Source organism: Penicillium rubens (genome assembly GCF_028828025.1).
Source record: "Penicillium rubens strain IBT 27055 chromosome Unknown utg000003l_segment0_segment0, whole genome shotgun sequence".
Classification (NCBI taxonomy): domain Eukaryota; kingdom Fungi; phylum Ascomycota; class Eurotiomycetes; order Eurotiales; family Aspergillaceae; genus Penicillium; species Penicillium rubens.
The window spans coordinates 2,496,005-2,516,423 of NW_026890601.1; the positions used below are offsets into that span (position 1 = coordinate 2,496,005).

Sequence of the window (20,419 nt, forward strand, 5' to 3'; positions counted from 1 at the left end):
CTGTTTTCCCGCCCAACTCCCGCTCGACGCGATCTCAACACTTCAAACACCCACCCGATCTGCGCTCCTATTGTTCCTTACCACCGATGAACATTTCGAACTCGTCATAATAATCTCGGCATAATGGAGGTCGCCTCGTCAGGCGTGCCAAATGGTGCCTCCGCACCAGAGACCGCAGCTTTGGTCGATTCCGGTGCGGTAATTCAGTACTTGACCGAAGTGCTCCAGGTAACTCTGGGAGCCCAGAGGTCCGAGTTGGAAAGCGCTGGGAGCTTGCTTTCGGAACCAAAATACAATGAAACACTGCAACGGTGTACGCGATTCGCCTCGGAATCCCAAGTCGCACTCTATGTTCAAAAGGATATTGTGACAATGGAGGAAACCAACGGCGAGACGGAGGACCAGGGTAGGTCAAAGCGAAGTGTTTAGGCGTTGGAGGATATGATGCTAATTATGCCGGAAGAAATAGCAGTGCAATTTGTCTACAACCTCTCCTCCGATATCTCGTCCGCTCCTACAACAGTGTCTTCGGTGGCTATCATCAAACGGCCTGCTCCAATCGACATGAGTCTCCCGATAGCATCGCAGGTCCAAGTCATGAATCTTCCTGGTCCCGCTTCTCTCAGCAATACCACCGCTCAGCAGGGGAATTCCATGTCGCCCTACCAGATCTTACATCTGATGATACACCATGGTCTTAGTCCTTATTTCGAATCGTACACTCGCAGCCAGGAGATAGCAGCTGGTACGAAATCGAAGACGGACACGGAGGCGAAGACTGGTATCCCGGGAACAAAGAAGAGATTCGCAGACTTGGAGCTGGGTTTGATGCACCTCCAGCAGAATGTGGAGATCCCAGCTCTGAACCTTCCTCTTCACGAAGTGGTACAGGCTGCTCTGAAGGATGCGGAAGCACGTAGTACTAAACCATCGGTCGAGTTGATCCCGTCGACTGTACTGGAGAGCAGCGCTTTCACAAACAGCATTCAGAATGTCGTGAACGGTTGGATTAGGTCCATTCAGACGATCACTAAGATGACCCGCGACCCGGACAGTGAATCTGCTTCCCCCGAGATCAACTTCTGGCTGTCTCTAGAGGCTGCCCTGGAGGGAATCGATGCTCAGCTCCAAAGCGAGGGTGTTAGGCTGACTATGGACATTCTCCGCCATGCGAAACGGTACCAGCCGACCCTCAGTTTCGTGGCGGACACTGGGCTGAAAGAGGCCACCGAATTGGTCCAGAAGTACAACCAGCTGATGCGAGACTTCCCTCTCGATGAACTTCTGTCTGCGACTTCCTTGCAAAAGGTCCAGGAATCACTGAACTTGATTTTCACTCACCTGAATAAGAAGTTGAAGATTTGCCCATACCCTATCAAGCGGGCACTTTCACTTGTCGAGGCCATCTCGGGGGACCTTGATAAGAAGATCCATGAGCTTATCACTGGACGTACGATCTTGCACCTGGATTACCGTGAGTTCCGGTCCTTGATGAAGACCACACAAGCGATCTGGCGTACTTGGGACGAGAACTTGAAGGAATTCACAAACGTTGCGCGTGAATCGACACGGCGCCGTAACGAGAAATTCATTCCAATCAAAATCAATGCGAGACACGACAAAACCCGCGAACGAGTGAAGTATGTTGACACCTTCAGGATCAACCATGAACAACTTCAGAAAACCATTATCAACGTCCTCGGGCCCAACAGCTCTTCATCTGCTGAGAGTGGAGCTGGAGTTGACGCTGACGGCGCTGTGATCGTCGAGGAGATTGGTGATGTTGATGCCGTGGAGGAAGTTGCGCACGCCTACGCTGCTCTCAAGAACGTGGACGTGTTGGATGTTTCACCAGAGGGATCTCTCACCTGGGAGCAGGCCGAAATTGCCTACAGTGAGCGTACTTCTCGCGTTGAGAATTCTATCATTGCTCGCCTGCGTGACCGCTTGGCGACCGCCAGGAATGCGAATGAGATGTTCCGTGTTTTCTCGAAGTTCAACGCCCTTCTCGTTCGTCCTAAGATTCGAGGTGCAATTGGCGAATATCAAACGCAACTTATTGACAATGTCAAGCGAGACATCAGTGCTTTACATGAGCGCTTCAAGCAACAGTACGGTAATTCGGAGGCTCATGCTATGGCCCAACTACGGGACCTGCCACCCGTGTCGGGTGCCATTATCTGGACTCGCCAGATTGAACATCAGCTTAATGGCTACATGCGCAAGGTCGAAAATGTCCTCGGTGAAAACTGGCATCTACACGCCGAGGGCCAAAAGTTGCAGAATGAGGGTAACTTGTTCCGCAAGAAGCTCGACACCCGCCCTGTCTTCGAGTCATGGCTGTGGGATGTTCAACGACGCCATTTTACAATCGCTGGACGGCTGTTTAATGTCGTGCGCAACCGGTCCGCAGGAAACGTTTTGGAGCTGGCAGTCAATTTCGATGCTCAGATCATTGCCCTCTTCAAGGAGGTCCGCAATCTTATCTGGCTCAACTTTCAGGTTCCTCATGCTGTCAGTAATATCTCCAAGGAGGCGAAGCGTGTTTACCCCTACGCTATCAGTCTGATGGAAAGTGTCCGTACTCTGTTGCAGACGAATCGAGCAATCGCGTCGATGACCGATGTCAATATGCTTCTCAACGGCTACATGAACGATGTACAGATAATGGTTGCTAAGGGTATTCCTCTCCGTTGGGAGTCTTTTGTCCACTCTTATGAGCTGCACGTTAAGCAGTCGGCTTTGGCAAATGGCGCCATCGAGGCGTCTTTGCCTGGTCGTTCTGAAAGCAAGCATGTTCAATTTGTGCGCGAGTTTGCCATTTCAGCATCTACACTTCAGACAAAAACTACTGTCCTTGACACCATCAACGAGAACATCCAGAAATCGATCCATGAACTCAAGACATGCCCATACGACGCATCAGCTTTCAAGCAACGCTTGGACAGCATCCAAGTTGCTGTTGATAAGCTTAACCTGGAAAACTACGTGAACCTTGGATACTGGGTTGCTGAGCTTAATGGAAAGATTGAGTCAATTCTGCGTGATCGACTTCTTCGCGCTGTGCGTGAGTGGATCACCACGTTCCAAGGTACCAACAATGAAAACTCGACCACTTCTCATCATCAACTGGCGGCGGCCGAGACGGATGCTTTGAATTACAAGATTCAGTTCCCTGAACTCTTCCACGAGATTCTGATGAAAAACCAAGTCCTCCACCTGGATCCACCGTTGCAATTCGCACGTGCAAGCTGGTTCTCCCACTTTGATGCATGGCTCGGTGTAATTTGCAATCTAGAAAAGATCAAGCCCTCGCGTTATCAGATCTCCATCGTCGTGCAAAATGTTCGCCTGTCCGAAGTCTGTTTCTCCAACCTCCCGCAAACTTGTACCGATGAGCTCAACGAAGTCTACAATGTCGTCGAGTCGAGAGTAAAGGATGTTTCCGAGTATGTCGATAAGTGGCTGCAGTTCCAATCACTTTGGGATCTTCGGTCTGAGCAGGTCTACGAGATCCTGGGAGATGATCTGTCTCAATGGCTTCAGCTTCTTCAGGAAATCAGAAAGAGCCGGGCTACATTCGATACTTCTGAAGTCAGCCGCGGCTTCGGAAACATCAGGATTGATTACGAGCAAGTTCAAACCAAGGTCAATGCCAAATACGACCAGTGGCAGCACGAGATCCTCGTAAAGTTCGGATCCAAGCTTGGTGGCCGCATGAGAGAGGTTCATTCCGAGATTGCTGCTGCCCGCAGGGACTTGGAAGGCCAAACCCTGGAGGCCTCTTCGACGGCGCATGCCGTGTCTTTCATTACCATTGTTCAGCAGTGCAAACGGAAGACTCGAGTCTGGGAGCCCGAGGTCGATCTCTTCCGCCAAGGTCAAACCACACTCGCCCGCCAACGCTACCAGTTCCCGTATGACTGGCTTCATGTTGAGAATGTTGACGGTGAATGGGCAGCCCTCAACGAGCTGCTTAGCCGCAAGAGCAAAATCGTCAACGAGCAAACCGAAGGCCTGCGTGCAAAGATTAGCGCTGAAGACCACGTCATTGCCGGCAAGATTGCTGAGGTTATTGGCCAATGGAATGATGAGAAGCCGGTATCTGGCACCATTCCACCTGAAGAAGCATCTCGCACCCTGAGCTCTTTCCAGTCTCGCCTCGAGGCTCTCCAGTCTGAGTTTGAGATGGTGTCAAAGGCCAAGGAAGCTCTTGATCTTCCCCCAAGTTCCGAGTCATCACTGCCCCCCATCCTTGAGGAGGTCCAGGACTTTATGTCTGTCTGGGCTGCTCTAGCGACTATCTGGAATAGCCTTAATGACCTGCGCGATGGGCTGTGGACCAGCGTGCAACCTAGAAAACTCCGACAGTCTCTCGACAATTTGATCAAAATGACCAAGGAGATGCCCAGTCGCATGAGACAATATGCTGCCTTTGAGCACATTCAGAATGTTCTTCGGCAGTTGCTGAAAGTCAACTCCCTTTTGTCAGATATGAAATCTGAAGCCGTCAAGGAAAGACACTGGCACAGGATTTACAAGAATCTTAAACCCGACAAGCGTTTCTCTCTTGTCTCTTTGACTCTTGGTGATGTCTGGGATCTGCAACTCGCGTCAAGCGATTCCATCATTCGTGGTATCATCGCACAGGCACAGGGTGAGATGGCATTAGAGGAATTCCTGAAGTCTGTTCGCGAGACTTGGCAAAACTATTCTCTGGACCTGGTCCACTATCAGAACAAATGCCGCCTGATCAAAGGCTTTGACGATCTTTTCGCCAAGTGCAGCGAGAATCTGAACTCCCTCCAGGCCATGAGACATTCTCCGTACTACAAAGAATTCGAAGAAGAAGCCACAGCATGGGAGGATAAACTGAACCGAGTCCATGTTCTTTTCGACGTCTGGATCGATGTCCAGCGACAATGGGTCTATCTAGAAGGCGTATTCACCGGCAACGCCGACATCAAGCATCTTCTTCCTTTGGAATCGGGTCGTTTCCAGAATATCAATTCCGAATTCTTTACTGTCATGAAGAAGGTTTACAAGTCTCCCTTCGTTTTGGATATTCTCGCAATTGTCGACGTACAGAAGTCCTTGGAGAGACTGGCTGATTTGCTCAACAAAATCCAAAAGGCGCTTGGTGAATACTTGGAGCGTGAACGTGTCTCGTTCCCTCGCTTCTACTTTGTTGGAGATGAGGATCTGTTGGAGATTATTGGTAACAGTAATGACATCTTCCGCGTCGCGAAGCATTTCAAGAAGATGTTTGCTGGAATGTCAGGCCTTGTCATGGATGACGATAACAACATTGTCGCATTCACCTCCAAGGAGGGCGAAGAAGTCCGTTTGAAGAAAGAGGTCAACCTCCTCAAGACTCCTCGGATCAATGACTGGCTTTCCGCGCTAGAGACAAGCATGAAGTTGACTCTGGCGGAGCTTCTCGGCGAGGCTGTTGAACAATTCGGAGTTCTTTACCATAGCAGCGATGTGGACCGAACGGCTTTCAGTGACTTCTTATCTAACTACCCGGCTCAGATTGTGGTCCTCGCCAGTCAGGTCACTTGGACCAACGCAGTGCAACATTCCTTGGAAGAAGGAGGTACAACTCTCCCCGCGTTGCACGGTTCCGAAGTTCGGATACTTGAATTGCTGGCTGCCACGGTGCTCGGTGAACTCGATCCGATCACTCGCAAGAAGTGTGAGCATATGATCACGGAATTCGTTCACCAGCGCGATTGCATCTCGAAACTCATAAGTCTTAATGCTACGACACCCACGCACTACCATTGGCTTCTGCAGATGCGCTATGTCTTCAATAATTCAGTCGATTTCTTGGAGCGCCTGTATGTCCACATGGCCAACGCTAAGCTCGCCTACGGATTCGAGTATCTGGGTGTGCCTGAGCGTCTTGTCCGCACGCCTCTCACAGATCGTTGTTTCCTCACCCTTACTCAGGCTCTTTGCCAGCGACTGGGTGGCTCACCGTATGGCCCTGCTGGTACCGGGAAAACTGAGTCAGTCAAAGCATTGGGCCTGCAACTTGGACGTTTCACCCTTGTCTTCTGTTGTGATGACACATTCGATTTCCAAGCAATGGGCCGGATTTTCCTCGGTATCTGCCAGGTCGGCGCGTGGGGTTGCTTTGACGAGTTTAACCGTCTGGAGGAACGTATTCTGTCAGCTGTCTCCCAGCAGATTCAGAACATCCAAATTGGTCTGAAGGCTGGCGGAGAGGGTGAGAAGTCCCAAATTGAACTCGTTGGAAGACGACTCGCTGTGAACTCCAACACCGGAATTTTCATCACCATGAACCCTGGTTACGCTGGCCGTTCCAACTTGCCAGACAACTTGAAGAAGCTGTTCCGCAGTGTTGCCATGTCTAAACCTGATAAGGAACTAATTGCGGAAGTGATGCTTTTCTCCCAAGGTTTCAAGCAGGCCAAGCCTCTCTCCAAGCAGACAGTTCCCTTCTTCGACCACTGTGCTTCCCGACTCTCGAAACAGGCTCACTACGACTTTGGACTCCGTGCATTGAAGAGTGTGCTTGTTAGCTCCGGTGGCCTTAAGCGTGCTCGTCTTGCCAACGCCGAAGGGGAGCTAGGCCCCGACGATGTCATCGAGCCTCAAATCATTGTCCAAAGTCTCCGGGAGACAATCGCTCCTAAGCTTATCAGAGAAGACGTGGAAATCATGATGGAAATTCAGGTGGAAGACTTTGCTGGCGTGGATTATGTGCCTGCCAACTTCGAGAAACTCACCCAGGCGATCCGTGATATCGCTACCAAAGAGCAACATCTCGTCGACAGTGAGATGTGGATCACTAAGGCACTGCAACTCTACCAAATCCAATGCATCCACCACGGTGTCATGATGGTTGGCAAGTCGGGTGCCGGTAAGTCGGCTGCCTGGAAAATTCTACTGCAAGCGATGCAGCGCGTTGAGGGCATTGAGGGGGTCTCCCACATCATCGACTCCAAGGTCATGTCTAAGGAGTCTCTCTATGGTAACCTTGACAGCACTACCCGCGAATGGACGGACGGCCTCTTTACCGGAATTCTTAGAAAGATCGTGGACAACCTGCGAGGCGAGGACAGCAAACGCCATTGGATTGTTTTCGACGGAGATGTTGATCCTGAGTGGGTTGAGAACTTGAACAGTGTTCTAGATGACAACAAACTTCTCACTCTTCCCAATGGAGAACGTCTCAACCTGCCTCCCAATGTTCGCATTATGTTCGAAGTTGAAAGCTTGAAATATGCCACGCTTGCCACTGTCAGTCGTTGCGGTATGGTGTGGTTCAATGCCGACACTGTCACTCCAACCATGATGATTTCCAACTATGTTGAAAGCCTCAGGACGAAGACATTCGAAGACCTGGATGAGGACAGCGCACCTGCTGGAACAGCAGCAGTCCGGACACAGGATGCCCAGGACACAGTTGCAACAATTCTCAAACAGTTCTTGGAAGTTGATGACCTGGTTCTTAAGGCTTTAGAGGAAGCAAAGAAATACAACCATATCATGGAGTTTACGGATATCCGTGCTCTCAACACTCTCTTCAGCTTGTTGAACAAGGCCTGCCGAAACATCCTCGAATACAATGTCCAGCATCCAGATTTCCCTCTAGACCCTGAACAGATCGAGTCCTATATGTCCAAGAAGCTTCTTCTGACACTGGTCTGGTCTTTCACCGGTGATTGCCCACTAAGTGACCGCAAGGCATTCGGAAAATACATCACCGGAATGTCTACTATCGATCTTCCGCCGGACGGAGATTCATCCCTTATTGACTACGATGTCATTCTTCCCAAGTCTGACTGGACCAGCTGGCATTCACAGGTGCCCACGATTGATATAAACACACATTCCGTCACTCAAACCGACGTCATCATTCCCACGGTCGATACTGTCCGCCATGAGGATGTGCTATACTCGTGGCTTGCTGAGCATAAGCCCTTGTTGCTTTGTGGTCCTCCTGGATCCGGTAAGACCATGACATTGTTCGCCGCGCTCCGAAAGCTCCCGAACATGGAGGTTGTCGGTCTCAACTTCTCGAGTGCCACCACACCTGACCTCTTGATCAAGACCTTTGAGCAGTACTGTGAGTACAAGAAGACTCTTAATGGCGTGGTAATGTCTCCAAACCAGATCGGCCGCTGGCTTGTCATTTTCTGTGACGAAATCAACCTTCCAGCCCCTGATCGCTATGGCACTCAGCGCGCTATCTCCTTCCTGCGCCAACTTGTGGAGCAGAATGGCTTCTGGAGAACAACTGATAAGACATGGGTCACTCTGGATCGCATTCAATTTGTTGGTGCCTGTAACCCTCCTACGGATGCTGGTCGTACGCCGATGGCCGAGAGATTCCTGCGTCATGCGCCCCTAATCATGGTTGACTACCCCGGTGAAATCTCTCTCAACCAGATTTATGGCACGTTCAACTCTGCTGTGCTCAAGATCCTTCCGTTGCTACGTGGATACTCCGAGGCCCTCACTAGGGCTATGGTTCAGTTCTACCTCGAGTCCCAATCCCGATTCACTCCCCAAATCCAGCCACACTACGTGTACTCGCCTCGTGAGCTCACCAGATGGGTTCGCGGTTTGTACGAGGCCATCAAGCCACTTGAAACTCTTACTGTTGAAGGCCTGGTCCGCATTTGGGCGCACGAAGCCCTGCGTCTATTCCAGGACAGACTCGTGGATGAAGACGAGAGAGCCTGGACTGCAGATGCTATTCGCCGGATTGCCTTGGAACATTTCCCTACAATCGATGACCAAGAAGCACTCAAAGGCCCGATCCTGTTCTCCAACTGGCTGTCTAAGAACTACGTGCCTGTCGAACAGGAGAGTCTACGTGACTTTGTGAAGGCGCGTCTAAGAACCTTCTGCGAAGAAGAGGTGGATGTTCCGCTTGTGTTGTTCAACGATGTCCTTGAGCACGCGCTACGTATCGATCGAGTCTTCCGCCAGCCCCAAGGTCATCTCATTCTTATCGGTGTGAGCGGAAGTGGAAAGACAACCCTATCTCGCTTCGTCGCTTGGATGAATGGTCTGAAGGTCTTCCAGATCAAGGTACACGGAAAGTACTCTTCGGAAGATTTCGATGATGATCTTCGCAGCGTTCTTCGCCGGGCAGGATGTAAGGGCGAAAAGATCTGTTTCATTATGGACGAATCAAACGTCCTTGACTCTGGGTTCCTGGAACGCATGAACACTTTGCTTGCAAACGCAGAAGTCCCTGGTCTCTTCGAGGGCGATGAATTCTCCTCCTTGATGACTGCTTGCAAAGAGGGTGCCCAGCGTCAAGGCTTGCTCCTCGATTCCCAGGAGGAGCTATACAAGTGGTTCACGTCGCAAATTGTGAAGAACCTGCACGTTGTGTTTACCATGAACCCGCCAGAGGAGGGCCTATCTTCGAAGGCAGCTACTAGTCCCGCATTGTTCAACCGTTGTGTGCTGAACTGGATGGGCGACTGGTCTGACCAAGCCCTGTTCCAGGTTGGCTCCGAGCTCACTCAATCGGTCGATCTGGACAAGCCAAACTTCGTCTCGCCCGATAGCATCCCAGTGGCGTACCGCGAGTTGGCTCTCCCGGCATCACACAGAGACACTGTTGTCAATTCCATGGTGTATATCCACCACTCTTTGCATCGCTTCAATGGGCGGCTTCAGAAGCAACAGGGCCGGGCGACTTTCCTCACCCCGCGCCATTATCTCGACTTTGTTGCGCAGTACGTCAGGCTATTCAACGAGAAGCGCGAGGATCTCGAGGAACAACAGCGTCACTTGAACATTGGACTCGAAAAACTTCACGACACCGTCGACAAAGTGAGCGACCTTCGAGCTAGCCTCGCAGAAAAGAAGACACAATTGGAGAAGAAAGACACGGAAGCAAACGAGAAATTGCAGCGTATGGTCGCTGACCAGCAGGAGGCGGAACAGCGGAAGCACGTTTCGTTGGAAGTGCAGGCAGCGTTGGAGATACAGGAGAAGGAAGTTGCAACCCGGAAAGAAGTTGTCCTGAATGACCTGGCCCGGGCTGAACCCGCCGTCCTGGAAGCCCAAAAGAGTGTCAGCAACATCAAGCGTCAACACCTCACGGAAGTTCGATCCATGGGTAACCCTCCGGCCAGCGTCCGACTTGCCCTGGAAGCCGTATGCACACTCCTCGGTCATACCGTCGACAGTTGGAAAACAATCCAAGGTCTCATTCGTCGGGATGATTTCATTGCCAGTATCGTCAACTACGACAATGAGCGCCAGATGACGCGGAAGCACCGTACCAAGATGCAGAATGAGTTCCTCTCGAAGGAAGACTTCACATATGAGCGAGTCAACCGCGCTAGTAAGGCTTGTGGTCCTCTGGTGCAATGGGTCGAAGCCCAGGTTAACTACTCTGCTATTCTTGATCGTGTTGGCCCTCTGCGCGAGGAGGTGGATCAACTCGAGGAGCAGGCCCTGCAAACCAAGGCCGAAGCTCAGGCCATCGAAAATACCATCAACGACCTTGAAAGCAGCATCGCTACCTACAAGGCCGAGTACGCGGCCCTTATCAGTGAGACGCAGGCAATCAAGACCGAGATGGCCCGAGTTCAGTTCAAGGTCGACCGCAGTGTTCGTTTGCTTGATAGTTTGTCCTCTGAGCGTGTCCGCTGGGAAGACGGGAGCAAGTCATTCGAAACTCAGATCAGCACCCTTGTTGGTGATGTCCTCATTGCAGCTGCATTCCTTGCATATGCTGGTCTGTACGATCAGCAATTCCGTAAGGCAATGACTGAGGACTGGCTCCACCAACTGGGGGCCTCCGGCATTCACTTCAAGCCCCACAACCCCATCACGGAATACTTGTCCAATGCTGATGAGCGTCTAACCTGGCAGAGTCATTCTCTCCCTGTCGATGACCTTTGCACAGAGAACGCCATCATTCTCAAGAGATTCAACAGATACCCGCTTATTGTTGATCCATCTGGTCGTATTACAGAATTCTTACAGAAGGAAAGCAAAGAACGCAAGCTTACTGTCACGAGCTTCTTGGACGATTCCTTTGTCAAGCAATTGGAGAGCGCGTTACGTTTCGGAAACCCCATTCTTATCCAGGATGCCGAGCACCTGGATCCTATTCTCAATCACGTTCTCAACAAGGAATACCAGAAGACTGGTGGCCGTGTCCTCATTCAATTGGGCAAGCAAGAAATCGATTTCTCGCCATCCTTCAAGCTCTTCCTATCGACCCGGGATCCATCTGCCTCGTTCCCGCCGGATATTTGCAGTCGTACCACCTTCGTCAACTTCACTGTCACCCAGAGCAGCTTGCAAACACAGTCTTTGAATGATGTCCTGAAATTCGAGCGGCCCGATGTGGATGAACGCCGCAACAATCTCGTCAAGATGCAAGGAGAGTTCAAGGTTCACCTTCGACAACTTGAGAAGCGTCTTTTGCAAGCTCTCAACGAGTCCCGTGGTAACATTCTCGATGATGACAATGTCATTGAAACTCTGGAGACACTCAAGAAGGAGGCTGCCGATATTTCTCTGAAGATGGACCAGACCGAAGGTGTTATGCTCGAGGTCGACAACGTTACGCAGAACTACAGCATTATTGCCCGTTCATGCAGTGCCGTCTTTGCGGTACTAGAACAGCTTCACCACATCAACCACTTCTACCAGTTCTCTCTGCAGTACTTTGTCGATATTTTCAACTCTGTTCTCTACCAGAACAAACGCCTTGCTCAAGAGAAGGACCATGCTGCGCGTGTCGAAATTATTCTTAGGGACTTGTTTATCAACACCTACCAGCGAACCTCGCTGGGTCTCGTTCAAAAAGATCGCATCACACTTGCCATCCTGCTTGCTCAAGCTACTCCCTTCCCTATGGACAGGACCATTCTTGACCGCGTCCTAGATGAGACAGTAGAGGGCACGGATCTTTCAACTGTCGTGGACGCCCGCGACCCAGTGATGACGAAGTTGGCCAACATGTCCCTCTTCAAAGAGCATGTTCCAAATGTCACACAAGAACAGTGGGATCACTTCCTCGGCGACGAGCTTGCAGAGAACTTCATTCCGGTTATGTGGGACGAGAGTGTCTCGCAACTCGACCAGCTCCTTCGGTCCTTGCTCCTTGTCAAGATTTGCCGCATGGACCGATTTGTGCCCACCGCCGAGCGTTTCATCGGGGCGGTGTTCGGCCGCGAGCTCTTCGAGGGCGGTGCCGATTTAAAGGATGTAGTTGACCAAGTCACTGCAACCAGGCCCATCGCGCTCAGCTCCAGCCCTGGCTTCGATGCCAGTTACAAGGTCGACGCTCTTGTCGAAGCCACACGCGCAACATGCGCCAACATCGCCATGGGTTCTAACGAAGGTCTCGAAAGCGCCGACAAGGCCATCAGCAACGCAGCCGCAGTCGGTAACTGGGTGCTGGTCAAGAACGTCCATCTGGCGCCCGCTTGGCTACAGAGTCTGGAGAAGCGACTGGATTCCCTCAAGCCACACAAGGAATTCCGCCTCTTCTTGTCCATGGAGTCCAGCCCTAAGATCCCTGTCAATTTGATCCGGGCCTCCCGTGTGCTGATGTACGAACAGCCCGCCGGCGTGCGTGCAAACATGAAGGATTCCCTCTCCTCACTGAATGTCCGAGCCAGCAAGGCTCCCGTCGAAAAAGCCCGTGTCTATCTCTTGCTCTGCTTCTTGCACGCCGTCGTGCAGGAAAGACTCCGCTATGCACCAAGTCTTGGATGGAAGGGCTTCTGGGAGTTCAACGACAGCGACGTAAGTACCCTACATCCAATTATTCTTCATAAAAGACGCTAACATTTTACCTCCAGTACGAATGCTCTGCCTACATCATCGACCACTGGGTCGATTCAGTGTCCCAGGGCCGTTCCAACGTTGCTCCGCAGAAGATTCCGTGGGAGATGATCCGCACTCTTGTCGCAGAGATGTACGGTGGTAAAATCGACGACGCAGGCGACTACCAGCAGCTCGAGAACCTGGTCAATAGCTTCCTTACACCAGCCGCCTTCGAAGACGGCTATAAGCTCGTCTCGGGTGTTGAGAACGACGACCTTTTGACGCTGCCGGAGACAACTAGTATGCGCGACTTCGTCGCCTGGGTTAACAACTTGCCGGAGCGTGAGCCCCCTACCTACCTGGGTCTCCCTGCCAATGCCGAGAAGCTCTTGCTGGTCGGCCATGGCCGTAAGATGATTTCTGATCTCTCGCGGGTTACGACTCTTCTTGATGAAGGAGAGCAGTTGATGGTCGATAACTGATCTGTACCTGTTCTTTTTACTTCGTTCTTCTGAAGGTTCCTAGAAAGCTTGTGTTTTTGGTTCTACTGCTGGCGGTAAACACTGCTGGTGGCTTGTTCTGAGTTCAATTGTACTATATCCAGCTTTGCATTTTCCTTTGTACATTTTACTCTTATTTTGAACATCAGCATCGGAAATGTCCGATCTTTGCTGTACAATCACTTGTAACTTTCACCTCGTCGCATCCTACATGTATCATTCTATTACGAGTCCCAATGGACTCGAGTGTACTTTTCACCGCCCTCGGTATCTACGTATGTACCTAGGTGCTTTCAGGATATTGTCAAAATAGCATTAAGTATCATGTATACAGTCTGTGGATTATCTGGTCCGCATGAGGAAAGAAGTTAAGCCGATCCCTTTAGACATAAATGTAGCATCACGAAAATCATCACAATGAACGCCAACAATCAGGTCCCGCAGGGGAGAATGAGGTCCTATGTACGCGAGTTAAGCGGGGCCTTTACGAGATGAAGGTGGACTCGGAGAACATGGTTCCCTCCTCGGTGATCTCCTCATCGCCGAGCTTCAGCTTCAATGAAAGCTTCTCCTGGGGCGAGTACTGTGCGAGAGTTAGATGTTGTTCTTTTGCCATTACACAAGAAATTCGGAAGCGAAAAAGGTGCATACCTGGAAGATGTACGGCCGAGTACCGGCAACACTGCCAGCAATGCTTTTAATGAAGCCTGGCACCTCGGCCATAACGTCGATGCGGTCCAGTCGCGAACCAAGGGCGCCGTTCACCTCGGCTGTGAGCGCCTTGTCGTCGGTTGTCTTGCCGCTCCACTCCCACTTGATGGACTTGGGCGCGGGCCAGTCACTGCCCTCGTCCTGGCCGGTTTCTGTGTGAGCCACTGAGTTGGTTGTGCCGGCGTAGATGATCTCGCCGTCCTTGACGATACCACCGACGTTGACCGTGGTGGAACCGTAGGAAGGGGGAGTGGTGTACTCCATCATGACGGCGGAGTAGGTGGGGGTCTGGAAGTTAATGAAGTTCCAGCGGGCGGCTATGCGTTTGTTAGCATGGGGTGATTCTGCTTGTTCGTTCCTGTAGAGGGCTCCGTACCAGCGTGGTGAGGCTTCATGCCCTGCAGAGCCATGATGAAGACACCACGACCGCCCAGGTCGTAGGTCTGATCCTTGGTGGCGATGGTACCCTCGACAGCACAGCGGGGCCAGAAAGCGTGACGCATGGAGCCCCATGGGTTCTTGGGGTCAGTTCCGAAGTATGAGGTTCCATCCTTGCCGACGACGAAACCGGGTGCGGTCCGGGAGAACTTAATATCCACCTGGGCGCCGCTGTTGACGGTGGACTTGATGGTGTATGAGTCACCCACCTCGTTGAGGGTCAGCGACAGGTTGTCGGCGCCGAAGGAGAGCATATTCTCGTCGAACATGAAGTTAGAGAGCGGGTCCGAGAACCATTTGTTGTCACCCTTTCCGCTGAGGTCGAAGATCTTCACGTTGAACTGGGCGGTGGTGTGAATTCCGCTGTAATGGGGATCAAGAGTCAGAGTCAGCTGCTGCAGGTCTTAATTTCAGAGTGGGAGCTCCAAGCTTCAAGTAGTTCCTTACACAATGTTGCTGTAGATGACCTGAACGAACACCACCGTCCCGTTGTCGGCCATGATGTAGAAGGTCTGGGTTTCCACATTGGTGTAGGAGTATGCGCGCCAGCGCAAAATGTCCTTGTTCACTTCGGAAAAGGGAGTGGTCTCGGTCTGCTTCGCAACAGATTGGAGGGCCTCTGGGCCATAGATGGGCTCCTCGGTGCCCACCACGGCGGAGAGACTACCCACATGAAATCGGTCAGTGTAACCACAACAGAGAAGAGTCGATCGGAACATACGTCGACTTTAACCAGTTCATGATTTTGATAAGTTTGGAATTAATTTTTTTAAAAGAAATAGAGAAGAAAGAAAAAGGAAAAGGGAGGTGAAGGGGAGATCGACGCGCGGGGCCCGAGAGAGTTCTAGTTCGGATGTCAATGGGACTCGCCGGATGAGAGGGAGATGCACTTCAGATGGTGGCTTCAAAGGAAATACAATCGAAAGTAGATCTAGATAGTGTGAATATCAAGATCAAAATGAGGAAGATGAATTAAAAGCCAAAGAAGTTCCAGAACAAGAAGAGAAAGGAGTGTACCTTATGACGTTGGGCTTCTTTTGCTCGCTTCCCACCTCGGCCAATCAGCGTCGCCTGAAAATCTGCAAATCTTCCGTTCGACTTCTCTGCTTTTGGCCTTTTGGAACTATCTCGACATATTCTCATCATGGCACGAAACGTATTGGCCAAGGATCAATTTGTTAAGCTCATTGTCGGAGCTGGTCAGGCCAGTCCCAGTCCGCCTGTTGGTCCGGCTCTGGGAAGTAAAGGTGTTAAGTCTATGGACTTCTGCAAGGTTGGTCTTTGTTTACTCTGTTTACACGGGTTAGCATGTCCATATATATTAACTACCTCCCTAGGAATTCAACGCCCGCACAGCTCACATCAACACCGGCGTCCCGATCCCCGCGCGTGTCACCGTCCGCCCTGACCGATCCTTCTCCTTTGAACTCCGCACCCCGACCACCACCTATCTCCTGCTCAACGCGGCCAATGTCGAACCCCGGAAGAACCGACTGCGTGGTGCGATGAATCCTGGCCATGAATTTTGTGGCAAGGTCTCCCTCAAGCATGTTTACGAGATCGCTAAGCTCAAGCACACCGAGACGCGGTTATCAGGCTTGTCCCTGGAAGGATTGTGCAAGAGTGTCCTGTCCCAGGCCAAGTCCATTGGTATCCAGGTCGTCCCTTGAGCATCAGGATAATAGACTTGTATAATTATTGGTCATTCGGGCAGTGCTTCAAGGGGCCTACTTGTTTTGATTTGGATCCTTTCACCGGGCGTTTTCTGGGAAATTGGGGGTATTTTCTTCCCCTTGTTGTACGATACCGATTATCTTTTTCTTTTCTAGATTGTATGCTATATCAGTTGATCACAATCCTAGAGATATTTTGCATCGATAGTAACTTGGGTCTTCCGGGGTACTACTACTTGGTGACTTGCCAAAGTCAAATATAATCATATATAAAACTAATCATCCCAATGCGATTACAATGAGGCATGTGATCACACGCCATCTCCATCTCACCATAGCACTGAGACCCGGATTTTGATATACCCGTGGACATTTTCTCAGTGATGACTGGACAGCCAAGAGAAAGACGTTGCAAGACTATCGATGAGGTCACTGACTTCAACACCTCCGCGGAGCGGAGAACTTGGCATATGTGTGACTCAGTCCGACCTTGGCACCAAGAGGTGTGTCACAGTATAACGTACCTAGGTAGACATGCCACTTGGCAATAGAGTCTAGGGAGTCGGAGAGAGATGGTCTGGCCCTATGTACTCCATCTACTCCATATAGAGGAAATGGAATCTAGTGGAGTCACCAGATTTACTAACCCCATTCAGGCAATATTCCAGATCACTCAAAGACCATGTACGATGTACGGCCTGCATAGAGTACCAATGAAGTCCTCCGTAAGTACTCCGTACCCCCGTAATAAGCTCCAGGGCTTGGAAGGGTACGTAGGTCAGCACCGGGAAGTCGGCACGGGTCGACATCATCTTCAACTCTCCGCGACCATCCGACTTATGAGGTAAGGCATTCCTTTAGCCCTGGAGATGAATTTTTAATGAACTCGGGGTATATCTAGGATGTATCCCATCTTCATTTGATCAAATAGAAAATAAAAAAGAGAAATAATAAGATAGGGAGAAATAAAAGAAGTAGAGTCCAGAGAAGCCAACTTAGTATCTCACTAGTTATCTCTCCCCCACTCGCCCCCAAAATTCAGGTTTGCCTAAGGCCTTGATTCTTACTCCCCTCTTCTCTTCTTCTCTTTTACTTCTTTACTTCCTCATCTCCTCATCTTCTCACCTCCTCACCTCCTGCTCTCCTGCTCTCCTCATTCTCTCATCTATAGACCCCGGGATACCCGGTTTCCCGAATTCCTTGACACCCGGCTCTTGATCGCATTCGGCGGGAGAAAAAGTTAAAAAAGGAAAAGATTTGCCTCGCAAGTCTTCGACTTCTTGGACTCTGTTGAGGAAATCGTCCAACTCTGCGACCTTGACAGCATTTTTTGAACTGGTAACTGGTCCTCAGATCGCCAGGATTCTCCAAAGCTCCCACCGTGAGGGGCATGTGTCCCACGTTCCGAGCCGGCGTCGCAGACTATGACGTCTGAAATGACTGATTCAACACTCAACCCCATGGATTCAGGTATGTCTTGGCTGCCATGCTGATCGGTTGTGATGGTGTATCCTAAATTCCTGCCAACTGTCTGACGCATGTCTGTCTCAGGATTCCAAAATATGCACACCAAGACCCCCGGCCAGGCTTCGGAGCCCGGTGACGCCGACGCCAATTCAGGAGCTCAACCTGCCCATGTCCGTTTCTCCTCCATCACGGAGGAGATTGAACCAGGTCGTTCCGAGTTGTCCCCTGTACCAGAGCAACCGCAACAACCCCTGTCTAGAGATCAGAAGACGGAGGAGGAACAATTACGGTCGCTGGCGATGAGTATGCAGGGCGCGCAGCTTCAGGAGTCGCGGCTGCGCAACTTCTCTTTTGACCCCATGTCTCTTCCTTCCTCCAGGGTATGTCATATTCTATCTTTAATTTGCCGTCGGGTGTGCTTCCGAGTGTCCCGGTCTCTTCATGCTCCAAGTGATATCTATTTCCCTTTATCCGACGCCGGGTTCTAGGCGCAGACTCGGTGGACCGTGGTAATCTCGTCATCATACTAACTTTGGATTACCATAGGTTGGCTCTCGAGAGTCGAGTGATCGTAGCGGACATGTCACCGGTGCCTTTGCCTCTCCACATGCGTCTCCTCCGGTCTCTGCTGTACAGTCACCCCCTCTTACTCCAGCTGCAACCCATTCTCGCGAAGGCAAAACCAGCGATAATGCCTCTCTGAAAGCTACCAGCCGACCTCACGTAGACACCAATTTCACCCCTCAACCATCACCTCCAGTTGGATCAACCGACAAGAACGGCACATCTCGCCCCGCCTCATCCTCCCGACCCCTGTCCACCGATCGCCTGTCCACAAGACAAAGTGAAGGCTCAGAGCGAGCTCCTCATGCTATGCAACTACCGAGACATCGTGCGCAATTCTTCATTGGAAACGACGGGGGCTCCCAAGAAGAAAGTCCCCCTCCCACTCCAAGAGAGTCTCTTACTCCGCCAGGGGCCATGACCCCTGTCGGCGAACCTAATGATCCATATGCGCGCAACAAGCGACCACCCCAACCCAAAAACCTTGCTCAATTGGATCCCCGGTTTATCTTTAGCGGTCGGGATGTCAAGCGATCATTCCGTCCGGGGGCTCACCGATCCACCAGCGCAGGCGACCTTAGCAAACATAATGACAAGAGGGGCATATTTAGTAGTGCGAAGAAGGAGCATGGTCACGAAAAGAACAACGCCCACACACATCATGGCTCTATGTCTGAGCTGAAACGATTCTTCAAGATGGGCCATCGCAACAAGCGATCCGAGTCCCCGACGTCCATGCCTAAGAAGTCAAGTCGATCATCTGGAAAGTCCACCCCGTATCAAATGGCTCCAGACAATGTCCCCTTTGCCGATGATCATGGTTTGAATTCCAAGTATGGAAAGCTGGGCAGGGTGCTCGGATCTGGAGCTGGTGGTTCCGTGCGCCTGTTGAAGCGCAACACCGACGGTGTCACCTTTGCAGTGAAGCAATTCCGAGACCGTCACAACTGGGAGAGCTTGAAGGAATACTCCAAGAAGGTGACCGCAGAGTTCTGTATTGGCTCCACCTTGCACCATGGCAATATCATCGAGACCTTGGATATCATCCAAGAAGGTAGTCGTTGGTATGAGGTCATGGAATATGCGCCCTTCGATCTGTTTGCTATCGTGATGACGGGCAAAATGGGCAAGGAGGAGATCGCCTGCTCTTTCAAGCAGATTTTGAGCGGTGTGGCGTACATCCATGGCATGGGTTTAGCCCATCGGGATTTGAAACTGGATAACGTGGTGGTGAACGACCGTGGCATCATGAAACTCATTGATTTCGGAAGTGCCGTCGTATTCCGCTATCCTTTCGAGAACGACATTGTCCCTGCTTCAGGTATGTATTCATGTTCATTTTCGGTCACAATCTATGGTTACTGATTTGCATGAGCAGGTATCGTTGGCTCGGATCCCTATCTTGCCCCCGAGGTCTATGACGAGAAGAAATATGACCCCCGCCCCACAGATGTTTGGTCGCTGGCGATCATCTTCTGCTGTATGACCTTGCGCCGGTTCCCATGGAAGCAACCACGCATGACGGACAACTCATATAAGTTGTTCGTTTCCAGCCCGACCCCAGGCACCCCGGTTCCCGAACCCGACCCACGCCGTCGGCCCAAGTCGACACCCGATCTTACTTCCCAAGGCCATGACAATAAGCGTCTGACTCCTCGCTCGAGCGGACCCTCTGATCAGTCTGGATCGGAGCAGAATGGAAACGGAAATGAAAACGGAGACGGAAACAAGCCAGAGCCCTCGCAGAGGGACGGTGATCGCTCTCCCGACACTGCCCAGAAGCAGATCAGTCAAATCAGCAACGGCCCCCATGAGCGGACCACGCGCACAACCAGCAAAGAAGCACCGCCAATTCCGGCATCATCCCAGAATTCTGGGCAGCGTCAGGAAGTCATCAAGGGCCCATGGCGTCTTCTCCGCATCTTGCCGCGGGAAAGCCGGTACATCATCGGCCGCATGCTGAAAACCAACCCGAAAAACCGAGCGACACTCGACGAGGTACTGTCGGATGACTGGGTAAGGAACATCCATGCGTGTCGACAGGATGAGACTGGTGAAATTATCAGTGCCTCCGGCCACACCCACGTCCTCGAGCCCCCCGCCCAAAGCCCTGCCGTGGCCAGCAAAGCTACCAAGGCTAAATAATAACCCTTCTTTGTACCAATTTCACCTCGTGTCTATATATCCCCTTTTATCCTTTGAGAACGGGGTGGCACTTTTGTCCCCTTCCCTTTCGCGTTGACTGTGTGATTCCCTACGAGTACTGTAGATGATTTT

At 51.3% G+C, this 20,419-nt stretch overlaps 4 protein-coding genes across 4 annotated transcripts; 3 read left to right on the top strand and 1 right to left on the bottom strand.

Moving 5' to 3' along the window:
• Positions 1-123: 123 nt before the first annotated feature.
• On the top strand, positions 124-13,271 carry N7525_007161 (uncharacterized protein; the record flags this gene model as incomplete). The annotated part of the gene is made up of 3 exons (XM_061213927.1): positions 124-406; positions 470-12,768; positions 12,825-13,271. 3 exons carry the CDS (start codon positions 124-126, stop codon positions 13,269-13,271), a joined length of 13,029 nt encoding a protein of 4,342 aa, XP_061068358.1.
• Positions 13,272-13,773: 502 nt separating this feature from the next.
• On the bottom strand, positions 13,774-15,179 carry N7525_007162 (survival factor 1 family protein; the record flags this gene model as incomplete). Its single annotated transcript, XM_002567687.1, has 5 exons — positions 13,774-13,872; positions 13,941-14,317; positions 14,377-14,801; positions 14,886-15,101; positions 15,160-15,179. 5 exons carry the CDS (start codon positions 15,177-15,179, stop codon positions 13,774-13,776), a joined length of 1,137 nt encoding a protein of 378 aa, XP_002567733.1.
• A 376-nt stretch (positions 15,180-15,555) lies between these two features.
• Positions 15,556-16,108, top strand: N7525_007163 (mitochondrial 54S ribosomal protein uL11m; the record flags this gene model as incomplete). Its single annotated transcript, XM_002567688.2, has 2 exons — positions 15,556-15,711; positions 15,776-16,108. The coding sequence occupies exons 1-2, from the start codon at positions 15,583-15,585 to the stop codon at positions 16,106-16,108; spliced, it is 462 nt and encodes a 153-aa protein (XP_002567734.1). The 5' UTR covers positions 15,556-15,582.
• A 1,427-nt stretch (positions 16,109-17,535) lies between these two features.
• On the top strand, positions 17,536-20,287 carry N7525_007164 (uncharacterized protein; the record flags this gene model as incomplete). The annotated part of the gene is made up of 4 exons (XM_061213928.1): positions 17,536-17,581; positions 17,663-17,958; positions 18,125-19,463; positions 19,521-20,287. 4 exons carry the CDS (start codon positions 17,536-17,538, stop codon positions 20,285-20,287), a joined length of 2,448 nt encoding a protein of 815 aa, XP_061068359.1.
• Between the last annotated feature and the right edge of the window lie 132 nt (positions 20,288-20,419).